General features: G+C 39.1%; 1 protein-coding gene across 1 annotated transcript in view; it reads left to right on the top strand.

Annotated features, from left to right (window-relative positions):
• The window catches only part of LOC118796904 (collagen alpha-3(IV) chain-like), a 68054-nt gene that overhangs the window by 7600 nt on the left and 39369 nt on the right, over positions 1-21085 (top strand). The window contains exons 3-14 of the mRNA XM_036556054.1: positions 10520-10609; positions 11204-11248; positions 11785-11829; positions 13085-13147; positions 13243-13293; positions 14586-14612; positions 14712-14780; positions 15262-15324; positions 16431-16466; positions 16554-16601; positions 19754-19828; positions 20009-20053. Coding sequence (XP_036411947.1) covers positions 10520-10609; positions 11204-11248; positions 11785-11829; positions 13085-13147; positions 13243-13293; positions 14586-14612; positions 14712-14780; positions 15262-15324; positions 16431-16466; positions 16554-16601; positions 19754-19828; positions 20009-20053 — 657 coding nt within the window. The remainder of the gene's footprint in view (positions 1-10519; positions 10610-11203; positions 11249-11784; positions 11830-13084; positions 13148-13242; positions 13294-14585; positions 14613-14711; positions 14781-15261; positions 15325-16430; positions 16467-16553; positions 16602-19753; positions 19829-20008; positions 20054-21085) is intronic.

Here is a 21085-nt window from a genome sequence, read left to right as displayed (position 1 = left end):
AGAGACTATATTGTCCTACCATGTACATCACCGCCTGGCTTTAGTTTCAATGCACAGTGTGGCACAAGTCAGCAGAGCTGCTGTAGCTCAGTTTCTCAGTGTGTTTGCTCAGTACTCTGTGTGTTATCGTGTTATTTTGACAGAAGCAGCTTTATTTGAAATTGTTTGTAGACAGAGGCATCTGTAGAGGCTGCGTTGTGTGAGTCACCAAAGAACTAGAGTACAAGTGTATATCTGGTGTTTAAGAACATTTAGCTACAGTTCAACCAGCCAATCAAAACAAGACGTAAAACTTGAAGCATGAGCTCCTCGGATGCGTTAGCCTTAGACGTGGTTCCTGCTGTCACTGTGCCACAGAGAGTGTTGTTGAAAGAGACAGATGAAGAGCATGAGAACAAAACTAAGGGATGAAATACATGGGGTCCTGGAGGATCTGGGACCCCCTAATTCAATTCTTGGGCCCCCTGAATGTCTCAAAATTAAGAGAAGGGTCATTGTTTAGCTGTTTTACCCACAATCAGTGAGCTTTCATACTGTTAGCTAAGTAGAGATGCAGCACTGGTCTGCCTCAGGGTGGCACTGTAGCAAAATGGTCCACCCAGCTGGTCCTTCATGGCCTAGCAACTGTAACTATTGGTGGAAAGTGTGATTTGTTGCTCATTTCTCAAACCAAAGACAAAAGAGGAGATGTGTAAGATCTCAGTTATTGTGTGGAAGAGCACATTACCATGCAAGAAAATAGCATTTCCAGAAGTAGAACTGCTAAACCAAACATTTTGTTGCCACTGAAGCATCAGCGCCACTATGGAGAGCGAGTTAGCAGCCAGCCAACACGGGACCCCCTGAATACCAGGGGGTTTTTCACACACTATACAAAACTATGAAGAGTACTTTACAGCTGTATAGAAGCACTTTTCCGACATTCAACAAAAGCCGCTCTTCTCCACTGAAGTCCAAGGTAATTAATGTAGCATAATTTAGAATCAGCTTGACTTGAATAGTTTAATTGGTAAGGTACATTGCACTCATTTGCACTAATGAGTGCTTTATTCTAAATTGGTTACTCAGTATGGTGTTGGACTTGGCATTAAAAAATATGCACTACTGATGCATCTCTAGAAAGCATGTAGTTTGATCTAAAATCTTGAACACAAGGGCCACTCTTACAATCATCGCTGAACCCCTCAGTGTTTATCAACATCATACACAAACAGAAACGTGCACTCACTTCTTGTTCTGACAGGAACCTGCTGGATCACCTGCTGGACAGATGATGAGTTTTACTCAATAAGGTTACGATGACCAAACAAACACTGATCAAGTGAATCTGTATTTCACTGAAACACAGCTGACCCTGATTTACTCAGTGAATGCATTTGTTAAGTGACACCAATGAGAGAAAACTGATTAACCAACAACAGAGTGAACTCTTTTTTTTAGCATTTGTATTGTATGTAATTATAGTAAGTTGTGTGTAACACAGGGCGGCACAGTGGCACAATGGGTAGCACTGTTGCCTCACAGCAAGAAGGGACCACCAGGGTCCTTTCTGTGTGGAGTTCGCGTGTTCTCCCAGTGTCTACGTGGGTTTCCTCCCACAGTCCAAAGACATGCAGTCAGGCCAACTGGACACGCTAAATTGCCCCTAGAATTGACCCAGACGGATAATGTGTGTGTGTATGTAACAAATGTAAAAAATCGTATTTTTTGTTTTTAGTTAATTAATATGAAAATGTAGTACTTTATAATAAATACCAGTAGCATGTCCTAACAAGAGTACACAAGTGTAAACCATCCGTCTTGTAGGTGACGTCCCATGAACGTATCGGTTGTATCACGTATGGATCTCTATGAAAATATGGCTCACAGCAGAAATTAGATTTTTTTTAATTGAATTACTGGATTAAGAAATAATGGAATAAAAATAATGTAATGTAATAAACAAATCAGTTGTGCTCTTTGAAGAAGATTTTGATTTTCCTGTTGTACCAGCAGCACTACTCTATTAAAGGAATAGTTCACAAAACATATTTGCAAGTTTTATATTTTTCCCCAAATATAGTCGATCAGGCAAAACATGCTTGGTATCTGAAGTTTGCTTCTTCAGTTTTGCACTGGCACTACAAGGCTAATGAAGCTAACAAGCAATGGAAGTCTGTGTCATGCAAAATCATTTTTGACAAACTTCTATTGTATCACTTCTTCTATTGGCCCCCACCACCACCAGTTTACACTACATGCTCTAAACCTGCAGAAAAGTGTCTTTAGATCTTTTCACATTCGTAAACTTTCATTTCCAGTTTTGGTGGACCTTCAGGCTGTGTGCTGTGAAAACAGTGGGGTCCTGAGGGCCTTGAACTCAAGCACATCCTGTTATGGCTTCACTTCCAAGGGAAAGTAGATGGCGATCTACTGGAACTCTCTTCTGTTTTATAAACATGCTTTATTTATTTGAATTTAATTGCAGTCATTTCCCACCGCAGCGCTGCCCTTATCACACACAGTGCTGCGACTAGTCTGCAAAGGTGAAGGGACGCACATCTGTCCTGAAAACTCCCACCACAAGTGGACCACTCAGAACTGTCTAGAAATTTATTACACTCACAGAAGGGCTGCTTTTGATTTCAGGCAAATGTTTACATCAATTCCTCTTGAATAAACTGTGCAGTTACATAAAATATAAAATTAGATCAGCACAGTTTGTTTTTCAGTTTGCTTACGTACTTTTGACAATAATGATACACTAGATGGCCAAAATATTTTTAAATATATCCAATGTTTCCTCCAAATACAAGAGTATTACAAAAGGAGTTTGCCCCCTCTGCTGCAGTAACTGTCTCTACACTTCAGGGAAGGCTTTACACTAGATGTTGGAACATTGCTGTGAAGATTTGATTGCTTTTAGCAGCGGGAGCACTAGTGATTTCAGGTACTGATGTTGGATGGTCAGTTCTGGATCACTTCAACTCATCCCAAAGGTACTGGTTGGTGCCCTGTTACTGTAGAGAACACAATTCCGCTGCTTCACAGCACACTACCGGGGGGCTTCATACCCCTCTAGCCCATGCTCGGCATTGGACATGGTGACCTTAGGCTCATGTGTGGCTGCTCCAGAGCATCCTATTCTATTGTCAGTGCTTTTCTGTGGAAACTATACAAGCTATGTGTGCATTGAACTCCCATGTCAGCAGTGAGTGACCAGCAGTGAGCTGAATTCACTAACAAGAAAGGGTGTCCACAAACGTTTGGACATATAGTATATGTCATATTTATTTACAGTACTGTGCAAAAGTCAGAGACCGCCTTTGTTTTATTTCATATTCAGGGAAAACACACAAACATTTTTCAGCAGATGTTTCTGAGGAGATTAAATATGACATAATCCACTTGCATAAGAAAGGAGACATCCGAAGGAAAATAAGTGGAAAAAAGTCCCGACCTCGACATCACTTAATGTGTTTGGGACTTTTTGGATTGTGAAAAGCAGAAAATAGAGCCAACTTCTAAGACTGAACTTTGGAGGTGTGTCTGCAGATTTCTTTGAAAAACTGAATGTGGGACGCCTGAAAAGAATAGAAGCTGTAATAAAGGTAAAGAGTGACACATTAACACTGATATTTATTATTTATTATATTTTGTTGTTGAGGTTTCTGGTTAATTTCGGTCAATTGTGTTTTCTGCTTTTTTCCTGATGCTGACAAATGCATAACTTGTACTTAATGGCCATTTCTGAAAAACAAATAAATGAAGGGTGGTCTCTGACTGTATGTGGAAATGCTGTTCAGATTTGCATTAGGTAAATTCAGTGCATCACTTTTTTATTGGTCAAAGAATAATGCTACTAAAGGCATTAAAGAGGAATTCCACTGATTTTTCTAAATTTCTGCATAATTAATTGGTTTAGATGTAAACAAAGTCATTCAGAGTGGTTTGGTGTGAAATGCTCTGTTCTAGAGAAACTTACTGAGTCAGAACTGTTCACAGTGGTGGTGATAGGAACCAGACGTCTGAAGAGTTTAATGCTCCCAGAAACAGAAAGTAACTACATGAAATGGTGATGAATACACAGCCTGATAGCTCATTGTCCATTGTCCTGACTTTACATCTACAAGGTGGACTGACTAGGTAGGAGTGTCTAATAGAGTGGACAGTGAGTGGACACAGTGTTTAAAAACTCCAGCAGCAATGCTGTGTCTGTTCCACTCAGACCAGCACAACACACACTAACACACAACCACCACATTAGTGTTACTGCAGTGCTGAGAATGATCCACCACCCAAATAGTACCTGCTCTGTGAGGGTCCATGGGGGTCCTGACCACTGAAGAACAGGGTGAAAGGGGCTAACAAAGTATGCAGAGAAACAGATGGACTACAGTCTGTAACTGTAGAACTACAAAGTGCACCTATATAGTAAGTGGAGCTGATAAAGTGGACAATGAGTGTAGAAACAAGGAGGTGGTCATAATGTTATGCCTGATTGGTTTATAGCAGATGTTGGTCTTGAAGAGTAAATAAAATGGCTATATTTGCGTTGTAGGAACCAGGGGTCGCCATGACTATCACCACCACTGTAAAGAAATCAGTCTCTACAATCAACCATTGCACACCAAACCACTCTGAATGACTGTTTACATCTCAATGACTGATTTATGCAGATTCTAAAAAATCAGGTGTAAATATCTGACCACAAAAAGATTGTTTCATTTTTTAGTTCTCTTCATTCTTTAATCCAAATTTCACCAAAATGTATCTTGATACACAGTAATGAAATGTAGACAATAAAAACAATATGTTGAGCTTTTAATTTAAAAAACAGCCCAAGAATTTTGGCCTAAAAATGAGCACATACGTTATTGAATATTATTATAATTGATTGTAAATTCTAACCTTTGAGGAACTGCAGTTTAATCACCACCATTATGATGCAGCAATGCATTTTACAGCCCTAAGCAAATTCATTACCTCACTGTCAAACTGTGCCATCATCCATCAGACATTTCTGAGAACTGATTTTTGTTTTTGAGCAAAGCATCATCAATTAACACATCATTATGTATAGTGATAAATGTCTCCCTCTTCTGGCTGCTGCAGGTATGACAGATTTTAATTTGCAGAGCTTCTTGCATGCTGTGACTGGATGACATCTAGTGGTCATAAAATAAACTGATAAAGCTGTAAAATCTACAGGCGGTTTTCAAAATGATAAAATTAAATAAACACCACATTAAATAGCGACACTCATTGGCCATAATCAGAAACACCTACCATAGGAAAGTAAAATAAAAAGCAAATATCTCCGTAATACTGTGGTTCCTCTTAGACAACAAGATCAAATGGAAAGACAAAGACGTCTAAGGCCCAGTCCCATTTCTTATTTTTACCCCTACCCCTTGTTTTCGAGTGTCACCTTGCCCCTCAGAACTGAAACACAATGTGTAGTGGTTGAAATCTTCCCTCTGAAATGGGACCCTCAAATAAAAAAGAGCATCACTTCATTAACAGCTACTAGTGCTGCTGTGTAGGCGACCCTGCCAGTCTGCAGTGACAGCAGAGGAGGGTAAAGTTCAGCTCCTCACTGCTGGGCTTTAGTTACATTTAGGGCATCATATGCCTTCAAAGAGGGGGGGATGTGAAAATGATTCATTATCACCCACCCCTAATTCTTCAGTGATAAAAAGCTGAAGCGATTTTTTTTTCGCCAGCTTCTCTTTTGAATTTTCCCGTTCCACCTTAAATGGTTACATTCTGGCGCTTCAGGTGTCAGAACTGCTGGACTATTTAAGGTGGAACAGGAAATTTAGTTCGCTAGTTACTGAGATGTTAGCATAGGATTAGCGATTTTGTATGCTTGTTATGAAGAAAGGGACCATAATACATTGAAACATACATACATACATCATCTAAACCGCTTACCCTTCTGGGTCGCGGTGGGGTGCTGGAGCCTATCCCAGCTGTCATTGGGCGGAAGGCAGGATACACCCTGGACAGGTCGCCAGTCCATCGCAGGGCAGACAGACAGACATACATATACAATCACACACACATTCACACCTAGGGGCAATTCAGCATTTCCAATTGGCCTGACTGCATGTCTTTGGACTGTGGGAGGAAACCGGAGTACCCAGAGGAAACCCACGCAGACACGGGGAGAACATGCAAACTCCACACAGAAAGGACCCTGGTCGCCCAGCCGGGAATCGAACCCAGGCCCTTCTTGCTGTGAGGCGACAGCGCTACCCACTGCGCCACCGTGCCGCCCACATTGAAACATCATTAAACTAAGTTAATATAATGGCTACCATAATTTGTTAACGGAGAAAGTTCACATTTGTGGGTTTCTTTGGTCTTTTGTTCAGCCATCTTGCCAGTTTTTCTTTCTCATAACTCTGTTTGGAGTGAGTCTCTGAAAAACTAACACTTCACCCTACCCCTCTATGTCTACAAGAATCGGGACACCCTACCCCTGGACATAAATGTGCAAAACAGAGGGCTAAGGGCTCAGTGGTAGAGGCGAGGGGTGAAATGAGATTGGGCCTAAGTATTTGTTTAAACCTCTGCTGCTGCCTAGAAAAAAGGCTTAGTAATATCGTATGTTCTCTTGAGTTCTCAAGAAAATAATAAGCGTGTTTACATACACTTAAACTGATAACTGCAGAAAAAACAGATTTTGTGAGAAATTTGTTTGTGTTTACAGAACCTTGGGTAATCAGATAATGGGAAAACTGCAGGTCTACATGAGTCAGGCAACTGTCAGATTTCTGCTTTGCAACCAGCCAGTCAGTTCACAGAATAAGACGTGATGTAAACATAATATAAACTCTTTTTGGCTTTTTTTTGGCCATGGTGGCGCTGTTGCCTGCTTTAATGGTAACAAAGTATTAGGTTTACCAATTCTACTTCTGCAAATGCTCTTTTCTAGTTTGGTAATATGCTCCTCCTCGCATTAAGACATCTTATACCGCTCCTCTTTTCAGTTTAAGAAATGAGTAGCAGTTCATTTTTTACACCAATCTCTTGGGGAATTGTGCATGTTCTCTGATTTACACATACACTGAGACAAACTAAAGTTTTTCAGAGGTAACCTGGGCATAGTTAGCGTTGCTAGGGTGTGAAGGACCAACTATGCGAAACAATCTGCTACAGCGCCACCCTGAGGCAGAGCAGTGCTGCAGCTCTAGTTAGTTAAGAATACCAAAGACAGAAGCTCACTGATTGTGGGTGAAGCAGCTGAACAATGACCTTTCCCTGAATTTGTGTTTGAGCGTCTGTTTTTCTCTAATGGACAGCTTGAAGTCATCATTATTGTATTTTCAGGGACCTATCAAGAATTTTGATTTTGAGACAATAAGGGTACCCAAGAAGTTAATTAGGGGGTCTTGGACCCTTGGATAAGGGCCACTGTGCTGAGATTTGCTGAGATAATTACACTCATGTTTATCTGCAGCTAAACTAAAAACAGGAACTCAACAACTCATCCAACACTAAGATCTTTCTGCTATGATAATAATGTTAATGTGGGACAGAAGTATCTCATGTCTCCTTTTTGTCTAATGCTATTTCTCCTAAAGAGCTTTAGAAGGATCATCTTTGAGTCTTTTGAGCCATAAAAGAGCAAAATTTGAGCAGCCAACCAAAAACATCCAGCACACTGTGGTCATGTGGTCATCACGTTAGTCGTGGTGGTAATAAAAACGCTACAGTTGGCAGATTCCAACAAAATCTGATTTGATGCAGTTCACTTAGCGTCTGATCAGACAGCCTCTGGATCTCACACAGGAGGGTAAAAAGTAATTGTTTTATAATTTGTGGATGTTTGCAAATGTGGGAAAATTCAACTGGTCTATTGGTTTAATAAAAGGGAAAATAATCTCAAAGGCGAGAGGCCATTCAGGCCACAGGCTCTGCATTTTTACTGGCCCAAATGTGTGGCTAGTGGCACCGGGCAAATAGGCAGTGTCTGTTTGGTGCTGTTGTTTTATAGTTATTTAGGTAAATAATCAAACTACTTTGCAAACTAATTTTCCCATAAACACACCATTCTACAACGTTAAATACACAGATATTATTCTTCAAACATTTTATTCTTTTATGTTATGCTAATTTGGTGCGTTAAAGAATTTTCAGCTTTGGCCAGCAGGGTGTCCAGTACATCCTGTGCTCCACCCCAAACTGGTAAATGTGTTAAATGGGAATTCTACCAATATTTCAAAAAAAATTGTGCATAATTTCATGGTTAAGATGCAAAGTCATTCAGATTGGCTTGATGTGAAACAATTATGATATTTTTGACCTAAAACAGCTTTTCCAATCTATTCATAGCAGAGAGGACATACTAAGGAAAAATAGGACCTGAAATGCTTACTTTTTCAGGTTTACCACTGTTTTACCATTATATGGAGAAATCTGAGTCAGTATGCTTTTCTACAAAGAAACATTTCAGAGCAAACCACTCTGAATGACTGTTTACCTTTGAACACTGAATTATTCAGAAATTTGGAAACATTGGTGGAATTCCCCTTTAAAGAGAACAACCTTAAAATCTTGGCATTAAATGCCAAATATAGACAAACAGGAAAGCAGGAGCAGTGGTAACAAGGTCACAAAGCTACAACCTCAAAAATGACCACAGAATTGAATCAGCTTTTCTGTGACCACATCCCAAAAATGGTACGTTCTGAGCTTCACCAAGCTGGAATTTATGGTGGGTCTGACGTTCAGAAGCTGTTTGTATTCAATAACACATTAACACGTGACCTGATGTTAAGAGTATGACCTCTGAGCAATGGAAAAAAGTAGCGTGGTCAGATGAATAGTATTTATGATGTAAAATGCCTGACCATCTCCATCACGACATCTAAACAGCTTTAGACTTTTAAAGTAAAGTTGTGCACAGTGTGTGAAGCAGATTTCTACCTTCTCTGGAATGGAGTGTGTGCTAACACACACGGCTCAGAACTTTTATGATGGTATTTCAGTAAGGACTGAGACAAGGGGTAACCTTTATTACTTACTCGAAATTAAAGGGGCATTCTGGTTGTGGCAGAACAAAGGATGTTCAACAAGCTGTTAGCCATCTTGGACAACACCTCACACCCCCTGCATGCTACACTGGAAAAACGGAGAACACATTCAGTGGCAGACCATTACAGCTGTGCTGTGTTAGAGAGCGCTGTGAGAGATCTTTCTCATCCATTGCTATACGGCTCTACAACGAGTCTCCTTACTGCAGAGACGGTACTGATCTCCTGCTGTCTGAACTGAGCTGAACCTCATCACTGTATCACCTCTACTGTTAATACACACTGTGCAATACATCATAACTACTACTGTAATGACATTTCACTGTGCACTTTACACTGTAATATTGCTGCAACTTCTAGTTATGTCTATACTCATTGTGCTTTTAGTTTACCTCACACTACTCAGTGCCTGCTATCATGCAAATACAACAAATCTGTCATATATGCAAATATGCAAATATACTTATTCCTACTTTCTTATACTTTGACTTCTGTCTATTTTATTTGTATTTATTTTCTTAGTATATGCAAGTTTATGTGCAATTATATGTATTGCTACCGAAACACAGCAATTTCCCCTTCGGGATCCATAAAGTAATGCCTTCCTTCAGTCCTTCCTTCAGTCCTTCCTTCAGTCCTTCCTTCATTTGCCTAAAACTACAGCTGTCTAGTTATTTGTAGTGTTGTACAGAACACTGTAATGCAGCCTCATAACCCTCAGCCGCATCAGTTTGACAAAATTCATGCTTTTCCATTTCCATGTTTTTGTTCTTCAGTGTTCTCACTACACTACCCAGCATGCATTACAGAACTACATCAAACAACCTTTGTGAACCCCTGTGGTGTCAACCAGTCCTGACTGCTAGCCTAGCCACTGAGCTATAGGCTAATAAATACAGCTAGCATTACTGTAACTCTTACTTCAGTCATAACTGAAAAATCTTCAAAATAAAGATAGAATTGCTGTTTAGAAGTAGAGATGCCAGAGATGAGTTTTTTACTCTCAGTCCAAGAAAAGAAGTCAGGTATTGAGATAGCCACCTTGCAACTGTAGCTTTTAGCTTGTTGTCCTCCAGTCATTTGATTCATCCATTCTCTCTATTGTAATGATAATTTGAAGACAGTTGCTACAAGTATATACATATACAAAAGAGCTTCAAAACATAAAGCCTCAACCTCCCCAAAAAAAACCCAAAGCAGTTTTTAAAAAGTTCATCCCACCTTCATTATCAGAATTGGCTTTTCCTAATTGTTAAACTGTAAAATCTTACTCTAGAGACTAATGCAGCACGTGTAGGTTGTGAATAGACAGGTTTGCAGATGTAGCAGTGGTTAGATATTTTATTTTGTGTCCTTTGAGTGTCCTTCAGTATGTTCTCCTCAGGAGACATAGTTCAACATCTGTAGCTGTTTTTACATTCTTTATGTACATTCATCTCTCATACAGCTGAAACTACCTCCATCAAGTGATTGTCTCAGTCGCTGATTTCCTACAGGGTGAAAAAGGATATCCTGGTGACCCTGGGCCTCCTGGATTAAAGGGCTATGCTGGAGCTGAGGGTCATCAAGGTCCTCCAGGTGAAAAGGTAAAACGCTGTAAAAACCTTAAGTTGTTTGGTGTTTATTCACCACTGCATCTGATAGGGCCGCACAATATATTGAGAATTATTATTACAACATTGGCCTTTGTACTGACTCCACACACTGTCTTGACTCCAGGCTTTTTACTTATTTTTCTTAAAAAAAAAAATAAAAAGTTGGACGGGGGTGGTCTTGACCCACTTCTGGGGTGGGTGGGAGACTGGGTGGGGTGGTCCAGCCTGCCACTACTGCTGTATCCTAAAGGTATATTTGTCTTGGGGAACTAAAATCTACCTGTACAGTACCCTTTTTTTCCGACTGCTTAGGTGAGTTTCTGTAGGTGTCTGATCTTTGCCCACATCAAAGATTCATTAATGTGTTACTATTATAATGTATTTAAAAGCACATCACAATATGTAGCAATATAATCATAATATGGTATTTTGTCTATATAGCGCAGCCCTAACAACCAGTAAATTATATATACCCTCAATACATGGTAATGTAAATGTAAGCTTTTGAGGCATGTGTAATAGTGCTTCAAAATATTTCATCTGATTATTAAATTGAATTTTAAAAATGGATTTTTCTTGTTTAAGGGAAATGCTGGTCCTGTGGGTGCCCCAGGATCAAAAGGAGGCAGGGTAATATTTCAGTGTTTTTGTTATAAACATTGTAGATGTTTGTGTGAGAGAGAGACGAAGCGAGCGTGCAAGTGTGTTTATCTGATGGCCTGTCTGTTTCTGTGTGCACAAAGTAAATGAGTGCACTTGAATGAATGTGCACTTGTGCATAAATAATCAAAAATAAATTGCTTTAATTGCTTAAACACAATAAAACACTTAGAAATGTGGATGTTCTTGCTCACCTACGACAATGAAAATCCAGTTCCCTGCTGGTTTTGTAACTCGTACACATTTCCATCATACAATTATATTCCATTAATGTTATTTTAAAAATGCATAGTTCAGCTGATGAGCTCCAAAACAAGGGGTTGCAGTTTATGGCACCTCTGAATAGGAGTTAACTTTAATGTACATTAATGTAATGATATTTTGCTTTAACCATTTCTATTGGCTTATTCATCGTGAATTGCTCACACAATGAAAAGAGCAGCTACGCTAAAACTGAAATAAGTGACTGTTTTGAGCATTTGTGTTGAAAGTCTTGTGTTTTTTAGGGCCCTGTTGGAAATCTAGGTTTCCTTGGAGCTCCAGGTTTGCCGGTAAGGTTACAGCAGAGTTCTGCCAGTGCAATTTTACTGCTGCTCATACTGGCATCATACAGTCATATGCAAAAGTTTGTTAATTTTTTCTGAGAGGGATAATAGGTGAACACATTCTCTACAGAGAGCAAATTAAATGTGAGTTTAACATATTAGAAAAAATATTTTAATGATGTTAAATGATAACTTTTGCACAAACCACTTTGTTTTATTTTGTCCACTTGATGAATAACAAACTAGTTTCTGTAGTTAAACTTATTTCCTTAAATACTCCCCCTTATTTCAGTCGCGTTCGGCCCCTGCTCTAGTTTTACCGTAGTTCATAAACTTTCCCTCATCATTTTATCAGCTAATGCTGCTGTTTACTTCTCACTGCAGTACCACATTTTGCTAGCTTGGTACATAATGTCACCTTTTACAGTTAAAGTATGACACTGGGCTTTTTATCATTATACTAGCAGCAGATTTATAACTTACAATACTTACATGGGCTCCACTTTACCTTCCTGGTCTGGGAAAAGGCCCAAGTGTAGTTTTAGCTGTCCTTAAAAAATGCCTGGGCAACTTCAAACATGCTCATTAGGACCCTATTGGAGTGATCCATTTGGGGGGGGGGGACAAATCAGTTATTGTCTATGGTCATTATTGTCTCCCCCTGCAGAGGAGAAGGACTGGTATGTGCTGGGTTGGGTAGACTGGTGGAAATCTTTTTATGAGCACCCCATTTCTGTGTAAAGGGAGGAGGTATTGATTGATTGATTGATTGATTGATTGATTGATTGATTGATGATTGATTGATTGATTGTTGAACCAATGTATTTTGAGGGAAAATGTTGCTTCCTCACATTTCATAAATATATTCTGTAAATAGTTTTTGTTTTATTTTCTTCTTTTTCCCCCCTTTTTCAACATTTTTGTTTTTTTTTTTCTCCACATCTTTCACTAAATAAACTCCTTTGCACTGAATGTGCTGTTGTGGTTTGTCATCGCTCTTTATTAGAACCCACAACCTTGTTGAAGCATATATACCCTCACCTGCAAGCAGGGTGAGACCACTATTTGTTAAATTCAGCAAATAAACCATAATTGTGTATTAAATTGTGCAGAAGTGTGTTCTCTGTAGGGGATGTGTTCACTTATTTTCACTTATAAAATCAACAAACGTCATTTGACCAGGGGCGCCAAAACTTTTGCACACAGCTGTACATGACGACATGAGTGTTTGTGCCATTTTTTTGTTTTTTTCTTTCTTCAGGGCATTCCAGGAAATCAAGGTCCTGTTGGTCCACCTGGTAGCCCGGGGTGCAACGGCACAAAGGTATGAATTCAGTATTAACAACGTTGTCCTTGAATTATAATACATTAAATGCGTTTGAATGTACAGTACTAATTATGATCTGTTTCTGGACACAGGGAGACGTAGGTGAACCCGGCTTTCCCGGCCCTCCTGGCTATGGACCGAAAGTAAGAAAGCATCTTGATTAAGGCTGTATCAATTATTAAAGCAACAAGCCACAAAAGGCTGTGGGTTACTGAGATTCTATCACGGCGAAGGGTGTAAAATCGCAGTGACGCACTGATTCGAGTGGCTTATAGCTTTTATAAAATGGAGGCCAAAATAAAATATGTTAAAATACACAATGTTTTAAATAATTATTTTAGTCATTATTAATAATAATCGACATAAACAAGCATTCCGCCAAGAAATGTAGTTCCTTTAGAGTACAGTATCGTTGATAAGCAACCATTGACCACTGAATGAGGAGAAGATCGTTCGTTTGCCCGTCACTGTAAACTGCAGACATTTAGTGATTTTTAAACAATTTTTCGTATAACAGTGAACATATGATAACACAGCACTGTTTAATGCAAATACTTTCAGATTCTAAGTACTTTTTGGTCACCAAATTACCACCCTGAGTCTTCTGCCAGTCTGACGGAGCCAATTTTCTCAGGCTGGGGCTGAATCTCAAACCCCTCCCTGCTCCCTACATAGTGCACTAGCTACATAGGAATTTAAATACTGACTCCTGCAACCCAACAATGCAAAATATCACTAAAAATGGTCATTTTGGATTCATCCACATTCATACTCTACAGCAGAAGCTAGAATTTCTAAATTTAATGTTACACAGCACACTGTTCAGCTAGGGAGTACGGAGCCGTTTGGGGTTCAGCCTGGGTTTGATGCTACTTCTGACTGAAACACGGACATTTGAAGTGTGTAAGACATTCAGGTGACATTCTTTAGACTTTTATATAGCTGTTTTTAGTGAATCATATCGTAAGTACTTTAATTCAAGCCTGTGATATTAATGTTGGAGTGGTTTAGCATGTTTGCTATCTTTTACCCTGTTGGCTAGCTGACCAGCTGAGTTCTAGCTAAGAAAATAAGTTTTCAGCCCCTCAGTTTAAACAAAATTACTTCCGTGCGATCAGCGTTAGGTCAAAGATTAATCCACTAACAGCAGAAGGGTTTTTCATGCTGTGGCGCAGTGATACAGAGTTCAGCTGCTGTGAGGCGGTCATAGCCGCGATATATTGTGGATTTTACAACGGCTTCGAACGGATTTTAGGACCGGAACTACTACTAAGAACGGTTTTATAATATGGCATGTTCAGTATCACTGAAAGGGTAACTTCATTATACCATACAATAAAAATGTGTAAAGTTATTCTGAAATATTTCTATCAGGCTGTTCATCATGGAATATTCACACATAAAGGTGACAGGTGGCATTTTCATTTTTTTCTAGGGAGCTCCTGGCTTACCTGGGCCAAAGGTGAGTTCCTTCTCATGTCGTCATCATCATCATCATCATCACTTTGATCATCACAGTCCCAAACGCATTTTCCTTCTTCTTATTTGTGTTGTGTGATAGGGTGACTCTGGTCCATCAGTTCCGGGTCTAAAAGGACCCCCTGGACCTCCTGGACGTGATGGTGCTCAAGTATGCAATTCTCCTTGTTTCTCAAATATCTCTGTATCTCTCTCTTTACATAGGAAGTGCAAAATATACAAGACTGTGCAGTTCCATTCTCCAGACATACCTCCAAAGTTGGTCGATCACTTTCGGAAGTAATCAAACGCATTCAGTGATGTTGAGGTCTGGACTCTGGGGTGGTCAGTCCATCGTTCAGCTTCTTTGTTTGATGTGTCCGTCTCCTTTTCTCAGTGAGGTTCTTCTTGAACAGCTACACATCCTTTCAGACCCACAGCGCTGAGTCGTCTTCTCACAGTGGAAGGATGGACAGAAACACCTGTGGATGTTTTCAGAGCTTGATTTTCTCCTTTCTCTCAAAGAAGGAAGCTCAAAGTGCTGTTTATCTGATGGGGGCAGTTTTGATGGTCTACCAGGTCTTGCGGGTGGTCTGTAGCTTTTAACCATTGTAGAAAAAATGAAACAAACGAAAGGTTTTGCTGTCTCACAGGGACTACAAGGTGCACCTGGCCATGATGGATTGGCAGGGTCTGAAGGTTTCAGAGGAACTGATGTGAGTTTCTTTGCCTAATGTAAACAAGACAACACAGACAAAAGAGCAGCATTCAGATAACAAAGAGAATCCATATTCGTGTTCGTTTGGTAATACTTGAACAGTCAAAATAATTAAAGCATCAAATTGAAATATTTCACTTCTTAATAGATTTGGAACTGTAAACCATTTATGCAGTAGCTGCAGTACCATAAAATGTAACTGTACAATATATTTAAAGGCCCATATCCTACATTGCTCTTGTGTTTTATTTTTTCCCTTGGGGTCCACTTATAATGTTTGTGTGGTTTTGTGTACCAAAAGTAGTCATAATTCATTTTTTACGTGACCGTTTCCCAACCTCTCTTTATCACTTAGAATTAAACAGTCTGTTTTTGTTACTGTGTCTGATATATGCAAATTAGCTGCATTCTGACTGGCTGTTCTGTATTGTGCCTCATTCAAAGAGCATTCCAGGCTGAAACACTTCTCATAACTTCAGGGTAAATGGGCGGAGCTAAACTGCTGTAGGCTAAATAATGTCGCTGTTGTCAGAACAAAACCTCGTATCTCCAAAATGGTAACTTTAAAGGAGACAGAAATAACCTAGTTTACTTTTAATGTAAGTCAATGGAACCAGACTTTTTTCTAAGTCATTTTGGGCCGTTTCTCTTGGTCCATTCATCATGAAATTTACATACAATGTAAAAGTCTAAAGGCATTTTCCAAATATGTGAAAAACTGAAAAACAACAGAAACTGAACATACAAGGTTTTGTTCCAACAGCAGCAATATATGAATATGTAGGTTCTCGTGACATCACAGAAATAATGAAATCAAATGAGCTGGTTTTGTAGCATGGTTTCCATATTTAGGCTGTATGGACTAAGTAGGGAATGATATGTTTTGAAACTTTTTTTACATAGTGCTTCAAACTCTTTAGGAGGAAAATTAGTTTCGATTATGTAAATTTCATAATATTTTTCTACACATATTACTAGTAATATTCAGACTCATGGTGTAAATGTTTATTGCTGTCTTTTGATGTGTAGATATGTAGATCAACCTTTTTTCAGCACAAGTTGGTACTAAGTATGCTGTCTGAGTTGTTGCCTCGGTTTCTGTAGGGGCCTAGAGGACCTCCTGGACCTCCAGGACTAAAGGTATGCTTTCAGTACCGTAATAATAAAATTGAAACTGTTTACCATTATAATATGTGAACGTGTGTATATGTGTATATGTATGTTTAGGGTACAGAGGGACGGCGATCTGGTGTTCCAGGACCTCCTGGTCAGAAGGTCAAGCCTCATCATATTCTAACCTTTCATCACCCTGCCTGCTAATGTTCCTTTTCATATAGACAAACTTCATGATACCACATTATGTTAAAAGAACTCTTTCAAATATAGTCTTCTAACATAGCTACGCTTAGTACCCACTTACCAAAAGTACTGGGACATGTATTTCTGTTGAGTTAGTGCAAAAATTAAAAATGTACAGGCCCATCTTTGGCAGCTGCATTATTACAAAGGACATTGGGCCTCATTCTCCATCCATCCATCCATCATCTAAACCGCTTATCCTTCTGGGTCGCGGTGGGGTGCTGGAGCCTATCCCATTGGGCGGAAGGCAGGATACACCCTGGACAGGTCGCCAGTCCATCGCAGGGCAGACAGACAGACATACACATTCACACCTAGGGGCAATTTAGCATGTCCAATTGGCCTGACTGCATGTTTTTGGACTGTGGGAGGAAACCGGAGCACCCGGAGGAAACCCACACAGACACGGGGAGAACATGCAAACTCCACACAGAAACGACCCTGGTCACCCGGCCGGGAATCGAACCCAGGTCCTTCTTGCTGTGAGGTGACAGCGCTACCCACTGCGCCACCGTGCCGTCCGCCTCATTCACCAGTATCTTCTAAGTTTTTTTCTTAAATTTGTTCCTAAGAAAGGTCCTAATAAAAAGTGTGTGTAGATTTTGTTCTTACTTAAGAACAAATCTCAAATAAGAAAACATTGGTGAATATCAGAATCTTTGTGGAAACTGTATAAGTAGGTTTTCTTCTTAAGAATGGTTGGTGAATGAGGACCATTGCCTTGCTGGAACATTTGTGGACCTAATCCATGCTACACAGTAGTGTGACATGCAGAGTTGTCCATAATAATGGTTCATGATTTCTGGCTTTATAACTAGTAAAGTCATGGCCAGTCCACCCTTTGGGTCGTTTTTTCCTGGACAGGGATTAAGCCTAGTTTTAGGTCTAATCTTGCATGGATTAGCGTTCTAAAAGGAGATTCTGCACTGAAACTTACAGTCCAGGACGAGCCTTAGTCCCTGTCTGGGAAACCAACCCTGTATCAGAACACCACTACACTACTGCATGCTCTAGTAGGAGCGCTTTTCCAGGCATTCTCCACACCCACACTCGTCCATCTGAATTGAACGGTGTACTGTGATTCATTGCTTCTTAAAACAGATCACTGTTGCTCCATATGACGGTTTACCATTACACAAAGGACAGTTTGCTCCATAGGATAGTTTACCATTACAGTTTCCTGTTGATGAGTAAAGACAGTGAGGACAGTGTCATGGTACAGTTTACCATTGCTCCACAGGATAGTCTATATTTGCACCATAGGACTTTTGCTGTTGTTGCATAGGACAGATTACTGTAGTTTCATGGGACAGTTTACCATTGTTGCATAGGATCGTTCCATAGGACCATTTACGATTTTTCCACTTACTATTGCTGAATGGGATGGTTTACTGTTGCTATATAGGACAGTTTACTGTTCCCCATAGGACAGTTTATAGTTGCACCATAAGGCAATTTACCATCTCTCCATAAGGCCTTTACTGTTAGCTCCATGATGTGGTTTACTGTTTTTACATAGGATCATTTACTGTTGCTCCATAGAACCATCAACCTTTACTAAATGGGAAGGTTTTTTAGGTTGCTCCATAGGACAGTTTACCATTGTTGCATAGGACAGTTTGCTGTTGCTCCATAGGACAGATTACCGTTACACCATACTATAGTTTACTGTTGATCCAAAGGACAGTGTACCATGGTGCAGTTTACCAGTGCTCCATAGGACAGTTTACTGTTCCCTTTAGGACAGTTTATAGTTATGCCATAGGAATTTTGTTGTTGCATAGGACAGATTACTGCAGATTCAGTTTACCTTTGTTCCATAGGACCATTTACCATTGCTGAATGGGATGGTTTAACGTTGCTGAATGGGATGGTTTAATGTTGCTCCTAGGACAGTTTACTGTTCCCCATAGGATAGTTAATAGTTGCACCATAGTACAGTTTACCATTGCTCCATAAGACCTTTACTGTTGCTGTATATGACACATTACCGTAGCTTCATGGAATGGTTTACTGTTGCTCCATAGGACCATTAACTATTACTGAATGAAATGGTTTTTCGTTGCTCCGTAGAACAGTTTACCGTTGCACCATAAGACGGTTTACTGTTACTAGGACCTTTTATTGTTGCTGCATAGGACAGATTATCGCAGCTCCATAAGACACCTTACCATTATTTCATTAGACAGTTTTCTGTTGCTGTATAAGACGTTTTACTGTTGCTGCATAGGAAAGATTACCGTCGCTCCGTAGGACAGTGTGCCATTGTTGCATAGGGCAGTTTACTGCTGTTCCATAGGACTTTTTACTGTTGCTGCATAGGACAGATTATCATTGCGCCATAGGACAGTGTACCACTGTTGCATAAGACAGTTTACTGTTGCTCTATAGGCCAGTTTGTTTTCGCTCCATAGGATCATTTCCATGATTGCATAGGAGAGTTTACTGTAGCCCCTTAAGACAGTTTACATTTGCTCCATAGGTCAGTTTACAGTAGCTCCAGAGGACCATTTACTGTAGCTCCAGAGACTGATGTTGTTGAGTGAAGCGAGTCTTTATTTGTGATTAAGCTTGTGTGCTGCTTCTTGTGTGTGGGTTGTCATGTCATAACCATGCTGTGTGTTGTCTAAGCACAGCCAGATGCTGCTTCTGACTTAATCCCATTTAGAACAAACAAGTCTTCTTTCTCAGTGCAAGCTACGTGTCCTCAAGATACTGAACATGGTTCATTTTGGAATGTCATCCCTCTCCTAAATTTCAGAATCTACCACTTTCATAATGTGGAATACTTTCCAGTTCACATACAACCTTTTCGAAATGAAACAGATTTTTAGAGGATGGTTTCTTGTGTAATTAGAGAGGTGTCCCAGTACCTTTGATAGAGTAGCGTACATGTTTCAGTTATTTGTATTTGATTGCCTTCAGCTGAATATTGTCTGTCACTTGCTTAGCCTCTGTATTCTGCTCGCTGTTGCTTTGCGGTGGTCTGTTCTGCCTACCCTTCACTGCTGTTTTAGAGTTCTTGTTATCATACTTTTATGTCATGGCTCAGTACTGTATGTGTTTAGGGAGATCAAGGACCTCCCGGGATACCTGGCCCAAAAGGAACAAAACTTTATGCAACTGGCACTAAAAATTTAAAGGTAAGATGTGAGTCATTTGTTCTACACCATGCAAAGCAAAATACTATTACCTACAAACTAGGACAGATAGTAGTTTTACTTTGGCAGGGTTCATATTGGTGCATTTTTCACTATATCTACACTGTCTGCACATATAACCCTGATAAATTAATAGAAAACTAATAAACATGTATTTACCAGGGTGATGCTGGAGATCCAGGCGATAGAGGCTGTCCTGGTAGACCTGTGAGTATTTTCACAAAGATATTTATCTTAGATATTTAGATATAATATTCATTTATTTATGCAGTCTTGTTATTGTGTTTGTTTTTTTTTTTCTAAGGCTCCAACAAATAATAAAAAATGATAATTTTGATGAAAAAAAATTGAAAATGGTAAACAAATTTAAGAAAAATATTCAGACTGCATAGGGCCCTAAACCTGTATGGCTGATGTTTGTGCGTGATTCAGCTTTCCCCCATTTACTGCCATTTTAAATAGCAGGTATTCCTGTTAACTAAGCATGACTGTTATTGTGTTCATTTTTATTTTAGGGCTGTAACAAATATTAAATAATATTTGATAAATTTGATTTAAAAATATTAAAAAATAGTTTTGCTATTTTAAATTGCAAGTAGCATGCTAAACTGAGGATTCTGTCCAATCTGGCAACGCTGGTTGCACAAAAGTTGTTTTAATTTATTTAAGACAATGGTTAAAAAGACGCCATTTCCTACACCAGAAATCAGTGATACCCTCAAACAGTACCAGCAACCAGTGTTGCCAGATTGGACAGGATTCCAATTAAGAAGCATATCATCAATGTTGGATCAAAACCTCATATCTCCAAAATAGTAACTTTTCAGGAGGAGGAAAAAACATTCTTAAATAAATTCATATTAATGTATTAATATTATTTTTTCCAATTTTATAATTTTATATTAATATTATATTTCCAAATCATATATATATATATATATATATATATATATATATATATATATATATATATGATTTGGAAAAATAATTTATACTATATATATATATATATATATATATATATATATATATAGTATGTGTAGGCATACAAAAACAACATCAACAAATATTATTATTATTATTATTGTTAGTAGTATTAATGATCAATAATAATGTTTTTTTTTCATTCAGTCATTAAGGTGAAATGTCTTGAGCTTTTATCTTAAAGAATATTGGAATATCTGAGATAATATCCGATTGAATATTTGAAAATTAAAATATTTGATAGTTGCAGTCCTG

The sequence above is a fragment of the Colossoma macropomum genome, unplaced genomic scaffold (assembly GCF_904425465.1).
Source record: "Colossoma macropomum unplaced genomic scaffold, Colossoma_macropomum, whole genome shotgun sequence".
In the NCBI taxonomy this organism is placed as follows: Eukaryota; Metazoa; Chordata; class Actinopteri; order Characiformes; family Serrasalmidae; genus Colossoma; species Colossoma macropomum.
The sequence above is the reverse complement of the archived record's forward strand: the minus strand, read 5'-3'. Positions and strand labels throughout refer to the sequence as shown.